This window comes from Phascolarctos cinereus, unplaced genomic scaffold (genome assembly GCF_003287225.1).
Source record: "Phascolarctos cinereus isolate Bilbo 61053 unplaced genomic scaffold, phaCin_HiC Scaffold_9;HRSCAF=440, whole genome shotgun sequence".
In the NCBI taxonomy this organism is placed as follows: Eukaryota; Metazoa; Chordata; class Mammalia; order Diprotodontia; family Phascolarctidae; genus Phascolarctos; species Phascolarctos cinereus.
Window position 1 is genome coordinate 224,621,380 of NW_027556402.1, and position 25,476 is coordinate 224,646,855.

At 38.3% G+C, this 25,476-nt stretch overlaps 1 protein-coding gene across 2 annotated transcripts in view; it reads left to right on the forward strand.

Moving 5' to 3' along the window:
* Positions 1-21,785, forward strand: part of BBOX1 (gamma-butyrobetaine hydroxylase 1) — an 86,270-nt gene extending 64,485 nt beyond the window's left edge. For both annotated transcript variants that reach the window (XM_020977789.2, XM_078148264.1), the window contains exons 5-8: positions 3,426-3,531; positions 13,303-13,499; positions 19,545-19,711; positions 21,184-21,785. In XM_020977789.2, the coding sequence (XP_020833448.1) occupies positions 3,426-3,531; positions 13,303-13,499; positions 19,545-19,711; positions 21,184-21,344 (631 nt within the window). In that variant the 3' untranslated portion in view covers positions 21,345-21,785. The remainder of the gene's footprint in view (positions 1-3,425; positions 3,532-13,302; positions 13,500-19,544; positions 19,712-21,183) is intronic.
* Positions 21,786-25,476: the final 3,691 nt, after the last annotated feature.

Here is a 25,476-nt window from a genome sequence, read left to right on the forward strand (position 1 = left end):
ATACATGTGTTGCATGTGTATGTATATGCTAGTGCATGTGTATTGTACTATGTGTATGTATACATAAACATGCATGCATAGATCCATGTGTGCATGTGTGTGTATATCCATGTCTACGTATGTGTGCGTATACCATGTACATGTGTGCGTGCATACCTGTGTGTGTATGTGTGTGCGTGCATACATGTGTGTTGTATGTCTGTATATGTGTGGGCATGTACATATGTACAATATGCATATATATGGGTGCCATATATTCGTAGGTGTGTGTGTATGAGCCCCATGAAACTGAAGGGTACAGCAATGTGGCTGTATGTGTTCTATAAAAGTCAAGTTCATTGCATTTATTTCTGCTGTTTTCTTGAAGATTTAATATTTGCAAAAAAAAAAAAAGAATGATAGGTATAGAAGATAAATAGCTATCTCTGTGGAATGGTTCAGTTCCACCCAGGAGAAAGATGGCTTCACAAGATCCTTCCCAGACCTTTTCTATAACCATTACCAAAATACGTTGTGACCAGAACTGATTAGTCCCATCTTCACTTCTGTATTGGTTCAATCTTTCAGTCTGGTTCGTCCTATACCATGCCTAAGTTAATGTGGGAGCATGAGAAATATTTACTCATCACCTGCCAGTTAGCTAGAAAGAACACTGACAAAGCCTAGGTCGCAGCTTCAGGTTTGATCCCTATGAGATCCAGTTAACTTCAAAAAGAGAAAAAATGCTGCTTTTTGGAAACAGATGGCACCCTGAACTCCAGCCAGCTGTCTCCCAAATGATTCCCCTTGATCAGGAAGGGGACAAGATGAAAAAGTGGGCAGAAGAGGATCAAGGAAAAACCATCACCATTTGGGGGCAGGGGGATAAAAATCAATTCAATTCAAAACACATGTCCCACGGACAAGTCAGGAGTCTTGCCTTCATGGAGAGGAGAAGACACATTCCACATCTTGGTGAAATGAGCCTTTTTTTCCCTTTCCTTCCCTCCCCCCGCCCCTTTTAAAATTTCCTAAATCTTGATTATGCATAAATTGTCTATGTTGACAATAGTGTGGATCTGAATTCTGTGTTACCTATGGAGTGCATCCAATTACATGGACGCCATAAAGAACAGATATGTCTTGGCTCCAGTTGCTACGATATAATGGATTGTTTGATTCAACCTTGAAATGTGCTGCAATAAGTTATAAATACCTCTGCTCTGTTCACTCAGTCAGCTTTTCAGTTCATGACCCTACACTGCCTGGTATAGTTCCGAAAGCTTTGCTAGTGGTTCCATCTTAAATTTAGGTGAGAAAAACAGAGAAATAAAGAAATTCATTCTTAGTCCCCAGGACAGGGAAGAAACTGTACACTTATTCAATAAGAAAGATATTCTCAGGTGATAGATGAGGGTGTGACTTTGCTATATTTTAAAGAAAAGACAGTGTTATAGTTTACACTCCTTATAAGGTATTTTTAAAACCCCTTAACATGGCATTATCTCTGCTCAATAAAAGATCCTTCCCCTACCCCCCAAGAATTCAAGGAGGCAAGCAATATTTATTATACCATGTTATAGCATGTAACAATATATATTAATATAACATAACATAATATAGTATAACAATTTAATATGATATGGCATATAATATAAATAATAAAATTTAAATAACATGTGATATTATATGTCTATGTGATGTATGATAGTCCCTACGTTCAAGGAATTTACAAGTTAGTGGGGAAGTAGGACATATATACATAGTAGGAACTTTATATGAGCTTCTTGAAAGTATAGCTTGTTTCATTCTTTGTACTTGAATCCTTAGTGCCTACCAAAATGACTGGCATATAGTAGGTGCTTATTAAGCAGGTGCTTCATAAATGCCTATTGGCTGACTGGTATATTTATTTTTTAAAAATAATAACTACCAATATGAGTGAAATAATGGCTCGATCAGAAAGTGTCGCTCAAGTTCAAGAATAACAGAGATTGTGGTAAGATGGAGTGCTCAAAGAAGGCCCTTTTAAGAGCAGCTAGGTAGTGCAGTGGATAGAGTGCCGGGCTTGGAGTTGGGAGGATCTGAGTCCAAATCCGGCCACAGACACTCACTAGTGACCCTGGACAAGTCCTGTTTTCCTCCATTTCTTCATCTGTAAAAGGAGCTGGAGAAAGAACCACTCCAGAATCTTTGCCAAGAACACCCCAAATGGGGTCACAAAGAGTCAGACCCAACTGAAAAATAACCGGATGACAATAGGATGTGATTAGGACCTTTGCAGAATGAGTAAGTTTTGGGACAGGCAGAGGAGAGGGGAAAGGGAATTCCAGGCACAAAGAATTTTGCTTTGGGCCTGATTTACTAAGACAGAATTTAATGGTGTTAAATGTAGAGTTGTACATTGAGTTAAAAAAAAAACAACAACAACAAAATATAAGGTAGAGAGATGTGGTTGAACAATAATTTCTCTAACTAGGATCTAGTTAGTATCAGCAGACCATAAGCTCAGTATGCATCTCCGTGTGGTTTATGTAGGAGCCCAAGAAAAATAAAGGATTCTGCATAAGGTCCTATATTTTGCCATGGTCAGGTCCCATCTAGACTCAGCTCGGGGTGCCATATCTTAGGGAGGATGTTGATCCTCTGTGGAAAAAACCCAGAGGAAGGTCACCTGGATGGTTAAGGGCTGGAGATCATGCCTTAGGAAGAGCAGCTAAAGGGAATGGAAATGTTTAGCCTGAAAAACAATCATGTAAGCAACAACATGGCAGTTGTCTTTAACTATGGGGAAAGCCGTCACATAGAAAAGAGATTCTACTCATGGTTCTTGGCTCCCTTGCTATGTGTCCCAGCCTTCTGCACAGAGAATTTGTGCTTATTGGAGAAGATTGGAGACCAGTTAAAAAACCATCAAGACTTTAGGCATGGCATTGGAAACACCAAGGCCAGAGGTCGGTTTCCATGTGCATATATCCATACATATGTGCATAAAATCAAGAAATAACACCAAAATATTCATAGAACAGCTGGAGTGAATTATAGGATAGGAATGCTCATGAGTATCAAAATGTCATGAAGAAATACACCTCGTATCAATCAAGCTAAAGGCTGACCCTCAGCCCCAACAAGAAAAGGGACCTATTCTGGAACGCTGCAGCTGTGGGCTCATCGCAGCTAGCCCTGGAGAAAGCTTGTTGGATAAAAAGCATTCATGCAATGCCTCTTTACAGGGAGTAGGAATGGGAGAAGCCTCCTTGCCAGTGGCTGATTGGAGCAGGACAGGACCCCAGGGACTCCCTGTTCCACTCATCAGCCTCACCCACCACTTCATATTCTGTTCTGAAGAGGCCCAGCCACCTCTGGGTATCGAGTTCATACTTCCACGTTTTGTCTGTCTGGCTTGGCAGCAGCCTGTGCAAACATGTGTTTCTCTTATTTTACAGACATACTTGGCAAGTACAAGACAAAATCGATGCGAATAACGTGGCTTACACAACTGGAAAGCTAAGCTTTCACACAGATTATCCGGCACTACATCACCCACCTGGGGTAAGGTGAGCCTCATCACTTTTTCCACAAGGCAGGCCAGGGAACTGAATTTTTTCAATCATTTTGAAGCCAACAGATTATGGGTTCCTTGTGTATGTATGTGTGTGTGAGAGATATATGTGTGGATACATACATATACATATACACACATCTAAATTATATGCAAGATATACAATAATGAAGGGTACATGTGCATACATTTATGATTGATGTATATACTTATATGTTCATCAGTGAAAGCTTATCACTTGTCAAGGAATGCTATTGAGATTGCTTTAGAAATGGAATGGACTAGATATCCTTCAACATCCCTTTCAATTATGAAATCCTAAATCTGTAACATGAATGTCCTTGAATTATGTGTGAGTATATAGACATGTATATACAATATATAAGATAAACCATAGAGAAACTTGCATATGTGTGTATGTTTATGCGTGTATTTACATGCATCCATGAGATCCCCTGGAAGATACTCAATTACACGCTGAATTACCACTTGTCGAGGAATGTTAGGGATGTAGCTATGGCTATGGGTTGGACTACATGATGCCTTCAGGGTTCCCTTTCAATTCTGAGATTCTAATTTTGTGTGTGCATGTATTACATATAGGTCAGGGATTCTTAACCTGGGGGCTGTGAATCTTTTCATATATATTTTGATAATTATATTTCAACATAATTGGTTTCCTCTTCATTTTTTCATTTGATTTTATGCATTTAAAAATATTATTTTGAGGAGGAAAGCGTCCAGAGGCTTCACCATAGCGCCACAGGAATCCATCACACACATACAAAAAAAAAAAAAGCTTAAGTAGTCTGATCTAAGTTCATTCTTACAGATAAACAGGATAGCTTGGAAATAATATGTTGAATTTATTCTATTACTGTGGGTTTGTATACATACACACATATGAGATTTGTAGTTTCATATACAATCCTCTTCTGTCTTTCATGTATAGAAATGTTTATATCTGGAGGGAAGAAGGAGAGGGGCGAGGGGAGAGAGAGTGCTAGGTGTCAGTAGACAGAATGCTGGGCATGGAGTTAGGAAGAGTGGGGTTTAAATCTAACCTCAGAAACTTCCCAGCTGTGTGACCCTGGGCAAGTTACTTAATACTGGTTGCCTCAGTTTCCTCAGTTGTAAAATGAGCTAGAGAAGGAAACAGCAAACCATTCCAGTGTCTTTGCCATAAAACCCCAAATGGGATCACCACGAGTTGGACATGACTGAAAAACAACAACGTATATATATATATATATATATATATATATATATATATATATATATATATATATATATAAGCTTATTCAATGTAACATGGCTTCTGTGAACATTTTTGACAATAACATCCGCAAGGAGTATGCTACGGTACAGTGAGAAAAAGCACTGGTTTTTGAGTCGGAATACCCAAATTTAAATCTCAGTTTAACCATTTACTACATGGGTAAGCTTGGTCAAAAGTGCCAAGCCTCTCGGGGCCTCAGTTTACTCATCTGTAAAATGAGGGGGGTAGAGCGGATGACCTCCAAAAGTCCCTTCTAGCTATAAATATATGGTCCTATGATCATCATTAATACATTCTAACCAAACCTGCTAGCAATACTGGGGAAATCTAGCCCAGTAACATCACCCAGCTGATTAACAGATTTTTAACATTGTTTATGTGGAATTGATCCACCCCCTGTAACATAGTTTCACCTGTATTCATATTTTCATAGAATCAGTAAATTACTTTAGGCAGCATATACCTACAGAATTATAGAGAGATGTTTAAGTTTTTGTCAACTGTCAATAACGACGTTCAGTTCACATTTCAACATTTGTTAGGTGTATGAATGTACAAGACGCTATGCTCAGTATTAGAATGCAAAGATAGAGAGGATACAGGTCTGGCTCATGAGAAACTTGCAACTTAATGGAAGAAAGAACAAATCCACAAACAGTTGGGACAAAGGTGAGTGAGATCATTACAGAAGTCCACAGAAAATTAAGGAAGAAAATGCTTTGCCTGTATCATAGAAGAAATGACAACTTAGTGAAACATTGGAGGAAAATCACCAGATGGAAATAGAAGCTGATCACAATTCCATTCCAGACATGAGAAATTGCATGAGCAAAGGAACAAAAGCTGAAGCTGAAGCAGGGACCAGAACAAATCACAAGGTGCCACGGAGTGTCCTGGTGGATAAGACAGCTGAACCAGGAGTTGGGAAGACCTGGGTCTAAATCCAGCCTCAGACACTTACAAGCTGCATGACCCTGGGCAAATCACCTAACCCCTTTCAGTCTCATTTTCTTCCTCTGTAAAATGGGGATAATAATAGTACCTATTTCCCAGGGTTATTGTGAGGATCAAATGAAATGGTAATATCTGTATAAGTAGCCCTTTGCAAGCCTGAATGAACTACATAAATGCTAATTACTATCAGTATTATTATTAAGAGAAAAATTTATCTGGAACTGAGAGTAGGTAGAATCCTAGGACACAGATTCAGAGCTAAAAGAGTCCTTAAGACACTCCCCTTCACCCACCCCCCCATTTTACAGCTGTCTGGCTATGTGAACTCAGGGTTATAGAACTGAATGAAGCTATTCCTGATTCCCAGTCCGGCATTCTATCCATTATACCACAATGAATGGGAGTAGTATAAGATAAGGCTGGATAGGTAGGTTGGAACCAGTCTGGAGTGCACTCAATACCTAGATCATAAGTTTATTCAATGGATGCATGGAACACCATTAAAACCTTTTGAATACAAGAGTGATATGCTCCTAGAAATGCATAGGAGGATTATTCAGACACTGGCATGGAGGATCAGAGATTTAGAACTAAAAGGGGCCTTACAGACCTTCTAGTCCAACCTCTCATTTTACAGATGAGGAAATTAAGGCCCAGGGAAGTTGAGTGATCAAGATCACACAGGAAGTAATCATTAGGGTTGGATTTGAACTCAGGTCCCTTACTCAAGTCCAGTGTAGAAGGTGAAGAGCCAAACCTCTTCAGACCTGGATGATTCACAGTATATCTCTGGCTATCCACATTTACCAAATTCCTTCTATGTAGGAGAGTTAGCATAAAGAACTGGGTTCAGAACCAGAAAGAGTTGGGTCCACATCCCACTTCTAACACTGACTGCTTGTGTGACCCTGGGCAATTCACTTAGATTTCAATTCCCCAGACTCCTAACAATATGTGATGCAGAAGAAATGCCCACATGTATTAAGAGAGTGAGTTCCTTACCAGGATCTCATACATGATGAAATCACAGATCTAGCTAAAGCCCTACCCTGCCAATAAAGAAAAATCTTTTATGTATAAACCGCACAAGATATGGTTTCTACACTTCACGTAGGTCATGCATACATAAGAGATGACTCTACAATAAAGAAAAAGAATGGTGCTGTCAGTATGCGCTAATAGATTTCAGACATGAGACATTTTTGTAGTGTGGAATGGTGAGGGGAGATTTTAAAGAAGAGAGGGCTAAAATTAAGTGTTGGATTTAGACAAATAGAAATGAAGTATGGACACTTTCTCCACTTAATGCAACATATCTTAATATCACCTCCATAACTTAGTGAATAGTCTCATGAGTTATTGTGGCCAAAACTATGTTATCGCTATAGATCCTGACATACACGTTTATATGACACTTGGGGCCCGGTCTCTAGGCTAACATAGGTTCATCCTCAGACATCAGCTGCATATGTCGTTGCCAGACCCAGAGTTGGGTCCTCTCCATGTTGTCAGGGCCTCTTGAAGTCCATACCTCACCGGAATGGCCTTTGAGAATCTCAGGATTACCTCCATGACTCAGCGAGGCACTGGAGAGGGCTTTTTATGGAAGGCATGCTATCATTATTACAAATAATACTGGAATCTAATATTTGACTTCACATGTTTTAAATTACTGTGTCGATTCAAAAATACCACATGTGTTCTTTGAACTAAATGATGACAGAGAAGTGACCCTCCAGAGGCACCTTGGGGGGATAGGAGGAGGGAGAGAAGAGAAATGCAATGTGATTGTTCTAAATATGGCCTAAGTTTGGAATCTAGTAACCTCTTAAAGTCCAGGGGTTAAATGCCAGACTGATCAGCTCAGCCCTTTCTCTGCCAAAAGCCAGTTGAGAAAGAGGGGAAACTCAGAGTTTTAGAGGAAGACACCCTCAAACCAAAGGCACTGCTTGATTTTTAAAAGCTCATCCTGCCTTTCACAAGCTTACGTATTGTTTCTAAGACATAATCTAAACTTACATAAAACTAATTAAATGACTCCACACACTTCCCTGCTGTATGATAATGATGCCTCACATTTGAACAGTGCTTTATAGACTTTTTTTTAATGCTTTCATGTGCTTCTTATTGGAGCCTCTAAAAAACTCTTTGAGGGAGACAACTACAAATTTTTAGAATGAGAAGCGACCTTAAGGACTGTCTGGTCAATATTTTGAATTTACTTATATATATTTTAAGTAAATTTACTTAAAAGTAAATTTAAAACTTAGTGATGTGTATTTGTGTGCTGTTTCCACTCGATAGAATGGAAGTTCTTTGTTTCTATAATCCCTAATACACTGGCCAGCACACAGTAGGTGCTTCATGAATACTTGTTTTCAACTGAAATTCACAAATTATTTCCTATTGTGTTCAGACATAGTACTGGGCTCCACAGGAGACATCAAGTTTGGAGAAGCTGTGGTCTCTGACCTCATACAGTTTACACTATATAGTTTAACTCATTTTACACAGAGAAAATTGAAACCTAGCAAAGTTCATGAGCTAATAGCTAATAATGAGCCATTCATTGTACAAAGTAATTGCTGTACTGAGCCTAGGCTAGACCCAGAACTCTTTCCACACACTCTTCCAAGTTTTGAGTCGCTGTTCTTCACTGAGTCCAGGCTAGACCAGTCTTTCTACCCAGTCTTCCGAGTTTTGAGTCACAGTTATAGTTTATACATTTTTTCGTAGTATCATTAAGTTCCTTGATCTCAGGTACTGTGATTCAGACATCTTTTTTCACAGCACTTCATATTTCCAATGTCATTTGGCATGGTGTCTTGCACCATGTAAGTGTTCAACAAAAACCTATTTTTGCATGAAAAAGCTGGGCAATTTCCCAAGTTTTCCTCTTCACTTGGCTAATATGGTACAACAAGATGGTGAGAAACAACAAATAGGATTCCTTCTCTCTCAGATTCCAAACAAAATGATCAATGAAAAATCTAAAATTACATGGGAGAGGATAAATACTCAGAGAGATTTTTGGTAGAACTTGGTTCTTGAAATCTTTAGCTCCAAAGGAATAGTGGTTAACATGGGTATAGTTCAAGTTTCCACTTTAAAAAAAAATACATGTCTATTACATAAAATTATTTCAGTCCAATGGGCTGAAATTTTAATGCAACAAAAGCAGGTCAAACAACTGAGGTTGGGTTTTTTTTTCATCCTAAACTGGTACCAAGTGGTCCAGGTGACAAATTAGTTACCTGTTGAGAATTCATTTTGATCAAAATCACTAACATGGGACAGGAAGAGTGGGTTCACTCCATTAATTCAAACCACATGCAGCTTAGCTCATTGTCTTTATCTGAGCCAAAAATCACATGCTGCTACAAAGTAACATAAAAAGGCTTTTCAGCTCGGAACCGCTTGTATGGAATAAAATTTGGTTTTATATATGTCAGACACATATTAACCATTTGGATTAGCACAAGTGTTAAGTTGTCTGGCTCCTACATTTAAAATTCTTTCACAAAATTATATTAAAAATCTAGATGGCAAAGATGTCCACGGTCCTTACCATATGTAAAAGAAATCAGTTGGATTTTTAAAAGTTTTATTCCTGAAATGTGCAGTTCTCTTATGTCAAAATCTAAAATGTGATTTTAAGAACATTTTTCTGCTTCCCTGAAGTATACCTTTATACCATATTATCTTCAAGGAATTTGGTTTATTTTGAGGTTAACTTTTCTGTTTTTTTTTTCTAATCACGTCACTTAACTCTCCATCACTCTGAAGAAACAAGTTTGTTTTTAGGTTTTTTTCATTTTTGTTCTGAACTTAAACACCAAATAAAATAAGCATTTCCATACACAAAGCAGATCAGAAAAAGATTATATATAAAACTGCAAATCTCTATTATATAGGCTTTTCTTTTGGTGTATATAATAAATTCAACATGTGATTTTCAAAGTTGTCCTGCTTGTCTATGACTCCTTCTGGCCTTCTTTATGTTCTCATTTCATTTGAGGGAAGGGAAGAAGAAACATGCTATCCCTGGCCTCCCTTTCCTTCACACCTACCACCAAATGGAAAAAAAGAAAAAGAAAACCCTTGTAACTAATATGCAGTCAAAACAAGTTTCCACATTTGGCAAAGTCCAAAAACATATGTCTAATTCTGAATCTCGAATCCATCACCTCTCTCAGAAAGTAACATGCTTCATCATTGGTTCTCATTAGAATATGAGTTCCTTGAAGGCAGGAACCATATGTTTTTCCCCAGTGGTGCCTGACATATAATAAGGGCTTAATAAAAAAATGCTTGTCGAATGACCAAATGAGTGGAATCCCAATTGGTCATTGCAACGATCAGAGTTCTTAAGCCTTTCAAAATTGTCTTTCCAACACGGTCATTATAAAAATCGTTTTCCTGACTCACTTTAACTCTGCATCAGTTCATGCAGGTCTCCCCAAGTTTCTCTGAAACCACTCCTCTCATCTTCTTCAAGTATAATAATATTCAATTTCATTCAAGTGTTATAATTTATTCTGCCATTACTCAGTTGATGAATAGCCCTTTCGTTCTACTCTCTTGCCACTACAAATAACAACAACATTGTAAATATTTTTTGGAGAGTTAGGTGCTTCTCACCTTTCTTTATCTCTTTAGGCCCTAAAGTTTAGGCTTAGTGATAGTATCACAGGTCAAAGAGTATGCTCAACTTTGTCATGTTTTGGGGTACAGCTCCAAATTGCTTTCCAGAATGGCTGGACCAATTTACAGCTCTACTAATAGTGTATTAATGTACCTGTTTGGGCACATTCCCAGCCACATTTGCTATTTTCCCTTTCCATCATCTTTTCCAATTTGATGTAGATATGAGGTAGACAACTGGCTTTGGGGGAAGGGGGTTGCATCCCTGAAGATCTTGAGAACTTATGGCTACTTTCTTCTTTATCTCGTTAGACCCCAAAATTTAAGATATAGGTCCAGTGGTGCTATCACTGCATCAATTACCTGTACAGTTTAGTGACTTTGGGAGGCATGGTTCCATATTTCTTTCCAGAATGGCTAAACCAATTCATCGCTCTACCAGTAGTATATTAACATTCCCGGTTTTGCACATTCCCTTTCAACAGTCTCCGTTTTCTTTTCTTTTTTTGTCATATTTGTCAATCTGATATGGTAGGAGGTAAACTATTTTTTTAGTTTCCATGAAGATTGTGACAACCATGACTATGTCCTTCTAGTTATGTATTTTAATACATTTTGGCCAACAATGACAGGTTATAGTATACCCAAATAGAATCTAAGTTCTCTGAGGGAAGGGCTGTTTCATCTCTGTCTGTGTGTCTCCAGATCCCAACACATGACAGGCACTTTAATAAATGTTTGGTCATAGATCAGTTGAATGCTTTATATTACAAAGTAGCAAATAATGAATTCCCCTGAAGTGGTAGCATTATTCAAATTCACATTTTGTGTTTCCACTAAATTGGAACCAGTTACTGTATTTTACATAATTGTAACTCTCAATGGTGCAAATTTGAGTACATAGTTTGAATTACATACATTCTCTATTGAACCTTATAGCAATCCTATGAGGTTAAGTACTGTGATTACTAAGTCCATTTTAAGGATGAAGAAACTGAGGCTCAGAGAAATGAAACGAATGGTTCAATGTCACATAATTAGTGTGATGGGGGAAAGTAGGAAGCATTATGCAGTGTTCTTTCCATTTGGACAGAGCTGACTCTCTAGTTACTAAGAAAGTTAAAGAGGAAAATCCTCATGAGTTAATGCTGTTCCTTCCTCTCAAGCTTTGTACGCTGTATGAAGCTTTTTTCCCTCACCTTCAGGTCAGAGTAAGAGTCAGGGAATTGTTATATTTGGCCTGTTGATGGAGGGAGGCAGGGAAACCAAGCAAACTAATTTTAAAATTCCTTTCACTGGACCTGCTACCTTCTAATATCTGAATTTGGTCATATTTGGCTCTCCCATTTAGGGACCCTTCAGCCAGACATTGGCTTTTATTTTTATTTTACTTTGGCATGTAGTTTTCACAGCTGAATGATGTTAAATGGCTTCTTCCTGCTGAAAATAATTCTCTATATTTAGTTTTACACAAACATCCACAGTGATAATAAAAATAAGTCACATATCCAACTAATTCAAAAGGACTCCACCCAGAAGAATATGAAAAAATTAGATTTTTCAATTTTCCTAAGAAAACAACCTAAGATTCTCATTCCTAATATACTTTAGTACAAAACTGATAAAAACTCTATCTCTCTTCTATTTCCTTGTCCAACACCCTAGTTGACTGAGGTCATGATCACCATCTCCATGGCACCACCATAAAAGTTTTTCAGTGATATTCCTTCCTTCTGTCTGACCCTGCTCCAATCTATCCCAGGATAATGATCACTCTAGAGATTACACATTCATCATATCATTTCCCTACAGAAGGGAAGCCTTCTGCAGCTCCCTACTGCCTATAAAATGAGCCCAAATTCCTTGGCCTGATATTTGAGAACAACTTGGCTTCAGCCTATCTCTTTAATTTAATCTCTTACTCCATCCCTGCCATACATTTTGCTTGCCACCCCTAAAACACACCTTGAACTTTTTTTCTTTTTGCTTTGAAATGAATGGATGAAAAAACATTTAAGTTTTTACCATGTGCCAAGCACTAGGGACACAAATAGAAAAGTGATAGCAGCTTATGCCCTCAAGGAGCTCCCATTCTAATAATCAACATATATAGAGGCTGTAAATATTAGGGGGACTTGGGCTTGAGAAAGTATCAAGACGGTGAGTGGATCCATAGGTGAGTGGGTTGGCACACATAGTTTCCAGAAGAATGGCAGTATTGATGAGATTATGGTTCCCAAACTTTTGCCCATATTGTTCTCCACCCAACAACCCCCATTTTCCTGCCAATCCTTCTCTACTATCTAAAACTACCCACCTTTCAAAGGCCCCATTTCTCCATGCAGCTATCTCTGTTAGCCCCAAACTGAAGTGATCTCCCTCTGCTGACTAAGAATACATTGGTGACATTTACTAGCTGTGTGACCCTGGGCAAATCACTTAACCCCAATTGCCTCTCCCAAAAAAAAAAAAAATACATTGGCTTCATCACTCATCATGCAATTATAATACCACTCACCCTTTAATATTTCTTCAGTGTTACCTTGAATTGTCATCAAAATCTTGTATTGTTATTTGACCTACCAGTCAGTCAGCAAACATATATTAAGTACTTAGTATGTGCCAGGCACTGTGTTAAGTGTTGGGAATGCCTTTTGTCTAAAGTGTAAGCTCTTAGAAGACAAGGATAGACTGAGTCTTACACTCCTGTGTATCCCCTGTGAAGCCTTGGACACAAAAGACTTGCAATAAATGCTTGACTATATTTTTTTAATAAAAATCTTGAAACTGTCCTGATCAGGGAGACAAAAAAAAAAGTGTTCTTAATCAATCAATCTTAATTAATTGAGTGTCTTCTAAAAACTATTTCTCCTTTTGATTACAGGTCCAATTCCTTCACTGCATAAAGCAAACAGCCACTGGTGGAGAAAGTGAAATTGTAGATGGATTTAATGTATGCCGACAGCTCAAGGAACAAAATCCTAAGGCATTCCAGATCCTCTCTTCAACCTTTGTGGATTTTACAGATATCGGAGTTGACTTTTGTGATTTCTCAGTGCAATCCAAGCACAAAATTATAGAGTGAGTAATATATTTTAAAATCATGTGGATTATTAAATGGGTAGCATGAGAACTTATGAACAGGAATGTGGAGCTATGCATTGGGTTCATTGAGAAAAAGTCACTGTCAAACTAACCTCATTTCTTGTTGTGATCATTGTATTGAACAAGGAAGTAGTGTAGGTATAGGGTACTAGATTTCATCAAGGCACCTTTACAAATTTCTCATAGATTTAGTGCTAGAAGGAAACTTTTTCAAGATTCCCAGTATCCCTATGGATAAGAATAAAATGTGGACTGGACAATAGTAGTTAGATGGATTTGTACTCACTTCTCTCCTGCCTCAGATTCTTCATCTGTAAAACAGAGATAAAAATAGCATCTACCTTCTAAGAGTTCTAAGAGAGAGATAATGAGACACTATTTACGAAGCATTTTTCAAACCTTAAAGTGCTATATAAATACTAGATACTATTATTAGCTAATTATTGTGTACAGAAGGGGATGAAAGGATCAATATCAGCCTGAACCAAATTTCTAGTGACATGCCACAGAGCTCTATCCTCAACCATGTTCTGATCAACATTTTTAGCAATGATTTAAAGATGTAAAAAGTATTTCTATCAGATTTATGGATGACACGAAGCTGAAAGGGATACCAAACACATTGGATGAGAAAAACCAACATTCAGAGAGATTTTGACAGGCTAGAACACATATAAAGATATCTGTTATTCACTTAATAGGAATAAATGTAAAGTTCTGCATTTGGATAAAAAATAAATTGTTTAAATCAAGAATGGGGAAAGGATATGGCTTGATAGCTCTTTGTGTGACAAATGCCCAGGAGATTTCTGTGTACCACAAGCCCGATATGAGTCAACAGTGTGATGCAGACCCTGATAAATCTAACACAATCAATCCTAGGCTCCACAGATAGAAGTATAGAGTCTATTTCATGGGTAGCAATTATTTCACTGTGCTCTAGGCTGGTTAGACCATACACGGAGCATTATGTTCAATTCTGGTTGACCAGATATATAACATATACAACAACCCATTGCACATATCCAAAGGAGGGAAGTAAGGATCGGGAGGGGACTAAGAGAGAAGAGACATTGGATGAGTTTGAGGGGCTGTCCCCTCAATGTAATAGTATCCAAGAGTGGGGAATCAGCGGCCTCGGCCACATGTGGCCTTCTAGGTCCTCCAGTGCGGCCCTTTGACTCAATCCAAACTTCACAGAACAAATCCCCAATAAAGGGATTTTTTCATCATCTCAAATGAGAAGGTTGGACTAGGCAATCTCTCAGATTTCTTCAACTGTAAAATCTCACGACTAGTATAAAGAAGCCTCAAGCAGTCAATGAGTCTATTATGGGCATGGTGAGATACACCAAGGATATAAATGCAAAAGGAAGACAGTTCTTGCCTACAAGGGCCCCAGCTGAGCCTGGACTCAGGGAGACTCATGTTTCATGAGTTCAAATCCAGCCTCAGATACTTACCAGCTGTGTGACCCTGGGCAAGTCACTTAACCCTGTTTGCCTCAATTTCCTCATCTGTAAAATGAGCTGGAGAAGGAAATGGCAAACGACTTTGGTGTCTTCATGAAGAAAGCCCTAAATGGAAACACAAAGAGTTGGACATAACTGAAAAATGGCTGAAAAACAACATGGTGATATGCACTGGGGATACAAATGCAAAAGTGAGACAATGCTTACCCACAAGGAACTTAGATTTTTTTCAGCAGGATACAAATTCACAGACAAGTCAGGTCAGGATGCAGACAAAATAACTACACGTTGATTTGTATGAGATAACTATGGGACAATCTCCCTCAGGCAGCTGGAGATGGGAGCCTGGAGCTCAGGTGAGAGGTGAGAACTGGATATGTAGGCTAGAGAGTCATCAGCCTGAAGATGGTAGTTGAATTATGGAGGTTCATGAGATTGCCAAGAGAAAGTGAGAAAGAAGCATAGAAAGAAGAGAAGGCCTAGAACAAAACATCAGATTAAAAAGCAGAGAACCCATGTTCTCCTTCTGGATCTAACCCTACCTAGCTCCATCACCTTGACATGGTGCAATAGATTGGGCACTGGGGACAGGAACCAGGAAGTTGTTGTTCAGTCATTTCGGTCGTGTCTAGCTCTTCATGAGCCCAGTTGGGGTTTTCTTGGCAAAAACACTATAGTTCTACAGCTCATTTTACACAGGAGGAAATTGAAAACAAAAAGGGTTAAGTGACTTGCCCAAGGTCACACAGTTAGTAGGTGTCTGAGGACAGATTTGAACTCACAAAGATGAGTCTTCCTGATTCCAGGCACCACCTAGCTAGAGTCAGGAAGGCCTAGGGTCAAATTCTGCCTCAGACACTTACTAGTCAAGTGACCTAGGATAAGTCATTATCCTGGACAAGTCATAAGACCCTCTGGGCCTCACTTTCCTCATCTATAGAATGAGGGGTTTATACTCTATGGCCTTTAAGGTCCCTTCTAGCACTAAATTTGTGACCCTGTGATGACCCTATGATTTCATCTTTCTGGGGCTCAATTCATTTTGCTGAGTTTGTTTTGTTAAAATTGTCTATTACTCCTAAAAGTCAATTATAATTTCTTTAATCCAGTTAATGCATGATTTCAGTTACTAGACTTCAGGTTAATTGACGGTTTACAGTACATATTTGTTCATCCATAAAATTATAGGGTTGGACTAGGTGATCTTTAAGGTCCCATCAGGCTCCTAGATTCTGTGATTCTACAGTGCTGTGAAAGACAGGTACCAACAGAGAAGCTCAAAGGAGTTTTAACTACTTCATGATGATGTAATTTTTGTAACACAACAAAATGACATTTTTCTCTCCAATAAGAGTAATTAAGAAAACTAGTCTTAGAAAACATCACTTAAATGAAAAGTCTATGTTACATAAGTGCAGGAAAAATAACCTTCACTGGGCTAGCAATCCCAGCATTCAAACTGTCACTTGTGGTGGCCAATTGCAAAAGATCAAGGTATTTAAGAAAATGGTGAATCCTGGCTGTTGATACTAAAGGCCCTTTGGGCCTTTTTGGGGGATCTTTCACAGTGTTTTTCACATTTGTCTCCAGTATCCTATAGAAGGAAAGAGACATGATTAATCTGGGGAAGAAAAGTCTAGACATAGGCAAGACTGTTGCCTTCAAGTTTCTGAAAAGCTATTGTGGGTAGGAAAGTGATTGAAGACAAGATGGTTTATTGGAACTGATGCCTGGTGTTGGCAGATCAATGACTCCAATGAGTTACAATAGTCCTTGACTATAGTTCGTTATTTAGCTTGGCAAATTCCTTTGCTCAAATACTTGGGATCTTGGCTCTTAAAACAATCAGGCTTTAAAGGGGTGGAGGAGAGGGTTGGGGGGATAGAGAGAAAAATGCATCCATTTCTGCCTCATGGCTTCCAGTTTTATAGACCATCCTCTACTCACTCTCTTCATCTTCTTTTTTCCCCTCTTTCTTATTCCTGATCCAAAAAGTTTGAATCAATTTGTCTCTTCTGTTCCAAAAGAATTAGATTCTGTCCTTGGGGTTTTGGAACAGACTGAAATACTGGTAGTAACTGAGCTTGAATCTGTAATTTGGATCCAGTGTCTACTCAATAAGGAAGCCCTGTAAACACCATCCAGACAATGAAAAATGAAGGCGCCCAGCACAGAGACAGAGAGAGAAAGGAGAAAGCAAGAGAGAATAGAAGGGAAGACAGCCGTGGTGCAGTGGAAAAACCATTGGCTGTGCAAGCATAGGACTTGAATTAAAATCTCATCTCTGATGCCTGCTAGTCATACGATCTTGGGCAAATCATTTAATTTCCCTGGGCCTCAGTTTCCTCATCTATAAATTGGGAAGAGGTAGTAAAGTAGCTAGCTTCTGAGGTCCCTTCCAGCTCTACCCCCTAGAACCCTATAGAAGCCAAGTAGCTATTTCCTTGCAAAGTGGAAGAATGGTTCAACTTATTCTGCTTTGTCTAGAGCAAAGGTTTTGTACTTTTTATGTGTCAGAGATCTCTTTGCCAGAGGTGAGTCCTCTGAACTACTCAGAATGGCATTTTTAAATGCAAAAAAAAAAATGATTTCAAAGGAAACCAACTTATATCGAAAAATAATTATTTTTAAATGTTAAGCTTACAGACCCCAGGTTGAGATGCCCTGGTCTAGAGGGCAGCCCAGGAACAAATGTAGAAGTTGAAAGGGACAGATTGGACAATAAGAGCTATCAAAACAATTGAACAGGCTGCCTCAGTTGTACCAACTTTCAGACAGAGGCTTGCTGTCCTCTTCTGGAAAGTACCTTTATCCTCTCAATGAAAAAGGAAAGAGGTTAAAATGTGCAAACTCTTAACCAATGAGCTTAACTTTGATACCTAGTGAGATTCTAAAACACGTGATTAAGGAGGTGATTTCTGAGTGCTTGAGAAGAGAAACATGGATCACCAAAGTGCAATATGGCTTCTTCAAGAGAAAATCAGGTCAGACTAAGCCGATTTCCTTTTCTGACATAGTAACTCAACTGGTTAATAAGGATTATGCTATAGCTATGTTACGCTATATTTTAACAGAGCATTTCACTAAGACTCTCATGCTACAATTGTGGATAATATGGGAAGAGATGAGCTAGATTAGAGTGCAGTAATGTCAATTTTTGAACTAACTGAATGACCTGACCCAAAGAGTAATCATTGAAAGTTCCATATTTAATTGAGAGAGTGGTCACCAATTGAGTACCCCATACATCTGTCCTTGGTCCTACACAACTGAACATTCTGATCACTGACATTGATGAAGACAGAGATATTGTGCTTCACAAGTGATGATAAACTTGGAAACGGATAGTTAAAATTCAAGATGGCAACCCAGATCTGGAAAAATCTTGATGGGTTAGAAGGTTAGGCCAAATCAAACATGAAACTGAATAGGGGAAAAGATAAAGTTCTACACTTGGATTCTAAAACAAAAAAGAAAACTTCAGACAAAGAGTAGAGAGCGCATGGCTAGATGATATTTGATCTGAAAAAAAGATCTGGGGATCTTAAGGAACTCCCTGAGATCCACTGCAGTCAGTCATATTATGTGACTGCCAAAAAAAGCTCATGCAATACTAGGCTATATTAATAAAGGCAAAACATTCAGAGAGATGGGGGTAATATTTCTGGTCTACTCTGCCCTGGTGAGGCCCCATTTTAAGTGCTTTTTAGTACTTTTAAGAAAAGCCACAGATAAGCTTGAATGTGTCCAGAAGAGAGTAGCCAGAATACTTAGAAGGGTGGATAATATGCCACATGGAGATAAGCTAAATAAACTAGGAATGTGTGGCCTAGCTTTAATAGCTTAAAACTGTGTTAAGAGTATGGAGACATCTTGTATTTATAATATTTTGCAAGACTAGCTTGACTTGAACCCGGAGGGCAGAACTAGGACAATGACTTAAAGTTTCAGAGACATAGACAAAATGAAATAATATTCATAAAGCACTTTGTATAACCTTAAAGATTGTGGATTTGTCGAGGGCAAAAACTGTCTTTTGCCATTCTTTGTATCCCCAGTGCTTAATATCGTGCCTTACAGAGTTGGTGCTTAATAAATGCTTATTGACTAACTACATAAATGGTAGTTATGATTATGATTATTATTAGTATTATTTGCCATTTAGACCTGATGTAAGGAAAACTCACCCAACAATGAGCTCTTCCAAAGAATGGGTTTCCTTGGAAGGCAATGAGATCGTCCTCACTGGATATCTTCAAGTAAAGGCTGAAGGACACTGGTTTTTGAGGCTGTTGGAGAAAGAACTCTTAGTCTAGGGTTGTGGTTTCTGTGATTCTTGTGTTCAGATTCTCTGACTTTATGACTGCACATTTGTAATCCAGTGGGAGGGATTCACCTTCTAGCTAGCAGTTGAACTAGACCCATGAGGCCTTCTGAGGAGCTTCTGAGATATGATTCTAAGAAAAAAGGACTGTATCTTTAAATAAGCATATAGCCAGCGCCTGGGTTGTTTACAATTATAGCATCTTTTAAAAAAATTTTTTTACAGAGTAGACAATAAAGGTCAAGTGATTCGCATCAACTTCAATAACTCAACTAGAGATACAATATTTGACATTCCTGTTGAAAAAGTACAGCCATTCTATGCTGCCTTGAAAGAGTTTGTTGACCTTATGAACAACAAAGAAAACAAGTTTACCTTCAAGATGCATCCAGGTAAGTATGCAAGTTTTATCAATGCACAAAATGAGAACTTTTTTTGGTATTTACTAATTAGCCAAAGCATGATATAGGAGTTCTCAAATTAGGGTCCGTGAACTTTCGATATAGATACAGATAAATATATTTCAATATGTTTGGGTTTTGTTATTTTGTTTTTGGTTTTTGGTAGTTGCATGCATATTATTTGATATCTTTAATAATCCCAGTCTGAGAAGGGATCCATAAGCTTCAGCAGCCTGTCAAAGGGGTCCAGGACATAAAACAGGTTAAAGATCTTTGATTCCAGAGTTTAAACTTGTCACAACCAAGCTATTGAAGAATTTTATTCCTGTGTGATAGCATTATATGCCTGACAGTCATTTAACAAAAAAGGGGGGGGGGGTTATTAATTTTTAAGCCTTGAAAAACTAGATTCACCATTCATCTCATTTAAAACTATATTTAGCAAGGAAATACTATTTACACCAGCCATCCTTCATTCATATCCTGTAACTTCTGATTCTCTGGAGTTAGCCACCTTTCCCCAACACCAACCCCCAGAATGCAAGAGATCTGAGGGCAGGGACTGTCTTTCTTGTTGCAAGTATTTGTGTCCCCAGTTCTTAGTACAGTGCCCAGAACCTAGTTTACATATCCTTACAAAATGAGAAGCTATTTTAAACAAATGAAGAGAAGAAATATTCTTATTTCTTCCAGGGTATCTCTAGATAACTGAACCCTGCAACTATCCCTAGCTTTACAGCATGTTAAGTGAAAAGAACTCTAGAAAGGGTCAGAAAACCTGGGTTGAAGTTCAAGCTCTGCCACTGCTTATTGTATGATGATGGATAGTCATTTTATATCTCTAGACTTCAAGTGGCTTAGTAGAAAAAACAGTTATTTGGAATGAAGACATCTTGTACCAATCAATCCATACGCATTTATTAAGAGCTGACTATATGTCAGGTGCCAAAGATAAAAAGACAAAAACAAAACAATCCTTGCCTTCAAGAAACTTGTATTCTATCATCCCAGCTCTATATATTACATGTGTGATCTTTGGGGAAATCATTTTCCCATTAAAGGCCCTCAATTTCCTTATCTTTAATATGATAAGAGTGGACTAGTTGAAATCAAAGATCTCTTCCAATTCTCTGATTCTATTAGTTTCTACTTTCTGTGAGTCCTTTCTGTCTAAAGTGGAGAATAGTTCCTCTTCATTGTCTTAATAATATGGAAGATTCCTCTGATTTATGTTTCACTGTGGAAAATGACCCTTTTTAATACTATAGCAATACCAGAACCTTTAAATAGGCTACAGCATTTAATTTTAGTATCATAAGTCTTAAAGCACCTCGTGATGTGATCTGACTCAAGTGAAGAAAGATATGACAAATGAGGACATCAATTCTTAAGGTATTTGCATTTTCTAATGAAATCATATATTAAACATATGCTTTGTTATGTTTCAAAATGATCTGTTCTAGGTGATGTAATTACATTCGATAACTGGCGCTTACTTCACGGCCGACGGAGTTATGAAGCAGGAACAGAAATATCTCGCCATCTTGAAGGTGGTTACGCAGACTGGGATGTGGTTATGTCAAGGCTTCGTATCTTAAAGAAAGCTGTCAAAATTGAAAATTGAATTTGCTAGCTACACTTTTGACATTAGTGGAACTAAGGATGGTTTTTTGTAAGATAAAAGGGACTTAATCACCACTTGCCACAATCACTGGTATATGGATGATAATATCACATAGATATTAATTTCTCTGACATTAACATTGCAGCCAGATTCACAAGATTACCTTTTCCTTTGTTTTTGTAAATGTAATGGCAACAATACTAGATCCACAAAAGAGATGAGGAAATAGGTCTCTCTCCTTTCCTTAGAAAAACAAGGACTATGGGTGCAGAACATTATATACGCCATCAGGCAGGGTTGCAGCGTCAATTGCTCTTGCTCAACTATTTTTCTTTTGCATAAGGGGAAGCTCAGTAAATTGGGAGCAGGAGAGGGCAATATATCTAGAAAATGATCGTGATATAAAAATAAAAGTTACTAATAAAACTTTTTTAAATGTTATGGCAATGCCTGAGAGTTTGTTGCTTTCTTTTCAACTTTGTTCTTTGTAGGTAATTTCTTCCTTAATAGTTAGCTTGATGAGTGACTAGTGTGCCCATAAAATGAACTTATTAGTGACTACATTCCAACTGCCTGATGGGGTACCCTTTGAATACTGACAGAAATAAACAAAAAAGATCTCATTAGGGGGTTATGGTTATAGAAATAGCATTCTCTGACAACAGAAAAGGATATCATTGCACACCAGTGACTTGTATTTAAGGAGGACAGCATGCCCTTTTTTAAAAATCTTTAAAAATTACAAGATTTTTCTTTCATAAGTAAAAGAAACATACCTAAACAATGAGAGAGATGTTCATTGTGCGTGATTGGGCTGTGTCAGTATGATAAAATTAATGATTCAACATTAATCAATCAATCAAGCATTTAAGACTTATTTGTGCCAATCCCTGTGCTAACCTACAAAAATGAAATAGTCGAGGCAGAGCCAAGATGGCGGAGTGAAAGCAGTGACTTGCTTGAGCTCTCCTCCAAACCCCTGCAAACACTCATAAAAAATGGCTCTAAACAAATTCTGAAGCAGCAGAACCCACAAAAAGACAGAGTGAAACAAATTTCCAGCCCAAGACAACCTGGATGATTGATCAGAAAGGTGTATCGCACCAGGCTAGGAGCGCAGCACAGCATGGCGCCACAAACCTGCAGCAGGCCTCAGAGGACTGAACCTCAGGCAGCTGTGGAGGTTTCCAGATTCCTCAATCCACCAATGCCAAAGACAATTTAAAAATGAAATAGTCCATGCTCTTAGGAAGCTTATATCACATCAGGAAAACACGTACACATATAAGAACAGACAAAAATATAGACGTGTAACAGAAGACATGCGATTTCTCCCTCCACCCTCCATCTCAATTGCTATAGTCACCACATGTTAACACATCATGATCCAATTAGCAAGGTATAACATCTTATGATCTCTCTATGAGGTAGAAATTGTCTGAGTTAAGAAGAGAACAAATAACTTAATTAAACAAACAAATTAGCCACAATTTTGTGGCTAATTTCTAGATAAATTTCAGGAATTTGCAAGTTGAAGAGTTTCAAACCAGTACCCAGAAGTATAGAAAGAAACAAACCCCTAAGAGAGGAGAGGAGAGATTTTTTTTTCTCTCCTCCCTCTACCCAACCTTGACCCTTGGCCATGTTGCTTTGAGATGGAGTTTCTTTTTTTTTTCTTTTTTTTTTAATATAACTTTACTTATTTTTAGTTTTCAACATTCACTTCCACAAGTTTTTGAGTTCCAAATTTTCACCCCATCTCCTCCCCCCACCCAAGATGGCATGCATTCTGAATATCCCTTCCCCTAGTCTGCCTCTCTTCTATCTCTCTCCCTTCTCTTATCCCTTCCCCTTCTATTTTCCTGTAGGGCAGGATAGACTTCTGTACCCCATTTCCTGTATTTCTTATTTCCCAGTAGCATGTGAAAACATTTTTTTAAACATAGTTTTTAAAACTTTAGGTTTCAAATTTTCTTCTTCCTCCCTCCCCACCCACCCTCATTGAAAAGGCAAGCAGCTCAACATGTGCAGCTATGCAAAACACATCCATGGTAGACATGCTGTGAAAAACTAACTCTATTTCCCTTAATCCTATCCTGCCCTCCCATTTATTCTATTCTTTCTTTTGACCCTGTCCCTCCTCAGAAGTATTTACTTCTGATTACCCCTTTCCCAATCTGCCCTCCTCTCTATCATCCCCCTGCTCTCTTGTCCCCTTCTCCCCCTATTTTCCTGTAGGGTAAGACAGATTTCCATACCCAATTGAATGTGTATGTTATTCCCTCCTTAAGCCAAATCCTATGAGAATAAGATTCACTCATTCCCTCCCTCTCTTCCCCTGTTTCCCTCCACTGTAAGAGACTTTTCTTTTCTGTTTTTTTTTTGTGTGAGATAATTTACCCCATTCTACCTCTCCCTTTCTTCTTCTCTGAGTATAATCCTCTCTCATCCCTTAATTTTATTCTCCAGATATGACCCCTTAATCTTCAACTCACCCTGTGCCCTCTATCTATCTATCTACATTACATACATATAATTTTTTTCCTCCAACTACCCTAATACTGACAAAGGTCTCATGAGTTATAAATATCATCTTTCCATGCAGGAATGTAAACAGTTCAATCTTAATAAGTCTCTTATGATTTCTCTTTCCTGTTTACCTCTTCATGTTCCACTTGAGTCCTGTATTTGAAAGTCAAATTTTCTATTCAGCTCTGATCAATGCTTGAAAGTCCTCTATTTCACTGAATGACCATTTTTTCCCCTGAAGGATTATACTCAGTTTTGCTGGGTAGGTGATTCTTGGTTGTAATCCTATCTCCTTTGCCCTCTGGAATATTATATTCCATGCCCTGTGGTCCTTTAATGTAGAAGCTGCTAAATCTTGTGTTATCCTGATTGTGTTTCCACAGTACTTGAATTGTTTCCTTCTGGCAGCTTGTAATATTTTCTCCTTGACCTGGGAACTCTGGAATTTGGCTATATATTCCTAGGAGTTTTCCTTTGGGGATCTCTTTCAGGAGGAGATCTGGGATTCTTTCAATTTCTATTTTGCCCTCTGGTTCTACTATATCAGGGCAGTTTTCCTTGGTAATTTCTTGAAAGATGATGTCTAGGCTCTTTTTTTGATCATGGCTTTCAGATAGTCCAATAATTTTTAAATTCTCTCTCCTTGATCTATTTTCCAGGTCAGTTGTTTTTCCAATGAGATATTTCACATTGTTTTCTAATTTTTCATTCTTTTGGATTTGTTTTACAGTGTCTTGATTTCTCATAAAGTCACTATCTTCCAATTGCTCTATTCTAATTTTTAAGGAAGTATTTTCTTCAGTAATCTTTTGGACTTCCTTTTCCATTTGGCCAATTTTTCTTTTTAGGGCATTTTTCTCCTCATTGGCTTTTTGGACCTCTTTTGCCATTTGGGTTAGGCTATTTTTTAAGGTGTTATTTTCTTCAGTATTTTTTTGGGTCTCCTTTAGCAAGCTGTTGACTTGTTTTTCATGATTTTCTTGCATCACTTCATTTCTTCCCAGTTTTTCCTCTACTTCCCTTACTTGCTTCTCAAAATCCCTTTTGAGCTCTTCCAAGGCCTGGGACTGATTCATATTTTTCTTGGAGGCTTTGGATGTAGGAGCTTTGACTTTGTTGTCTTCTTCTGGTTGTATATTTTGATCTTCTTTGTCACCAAAGTAAGATAATATAGTCTGACTCTTTTTGTGCTACTTGGTCATGATCCCGTCCAATTACTTGAGTTTAAACTCTTTGTTAAGGTAAGAGTCTGCTTCCAACGTGGAGAATGTACTGTCCCAAGCTTCAGGGGTTTGTATAGCTGTTTTCAGAGATACTTGTAGGGCCCTGTAAATTTTCAGTTCTTCCAAGGTGGTATGATAAGGGGTGAGGTGTTTACTCCTTTCCTGGCCTGTGACCACAAGTACTCCTTTCTGTCCTGTAACTGTGAGGAGGGGTTCCTGTCCACAGCCACTACAAGCTCCATGGCACCAGCGCTTCTCCTCACCCCAGCACCGCAGCCCAGAAGTGTGGCCCAGATCCAAACACGGGCAAAGCAAGATATTCCTACCTCAGCACTGGCAAAGAGATCCCTGCAATCCCTCTCTGACTCCCCCTCAGTCTG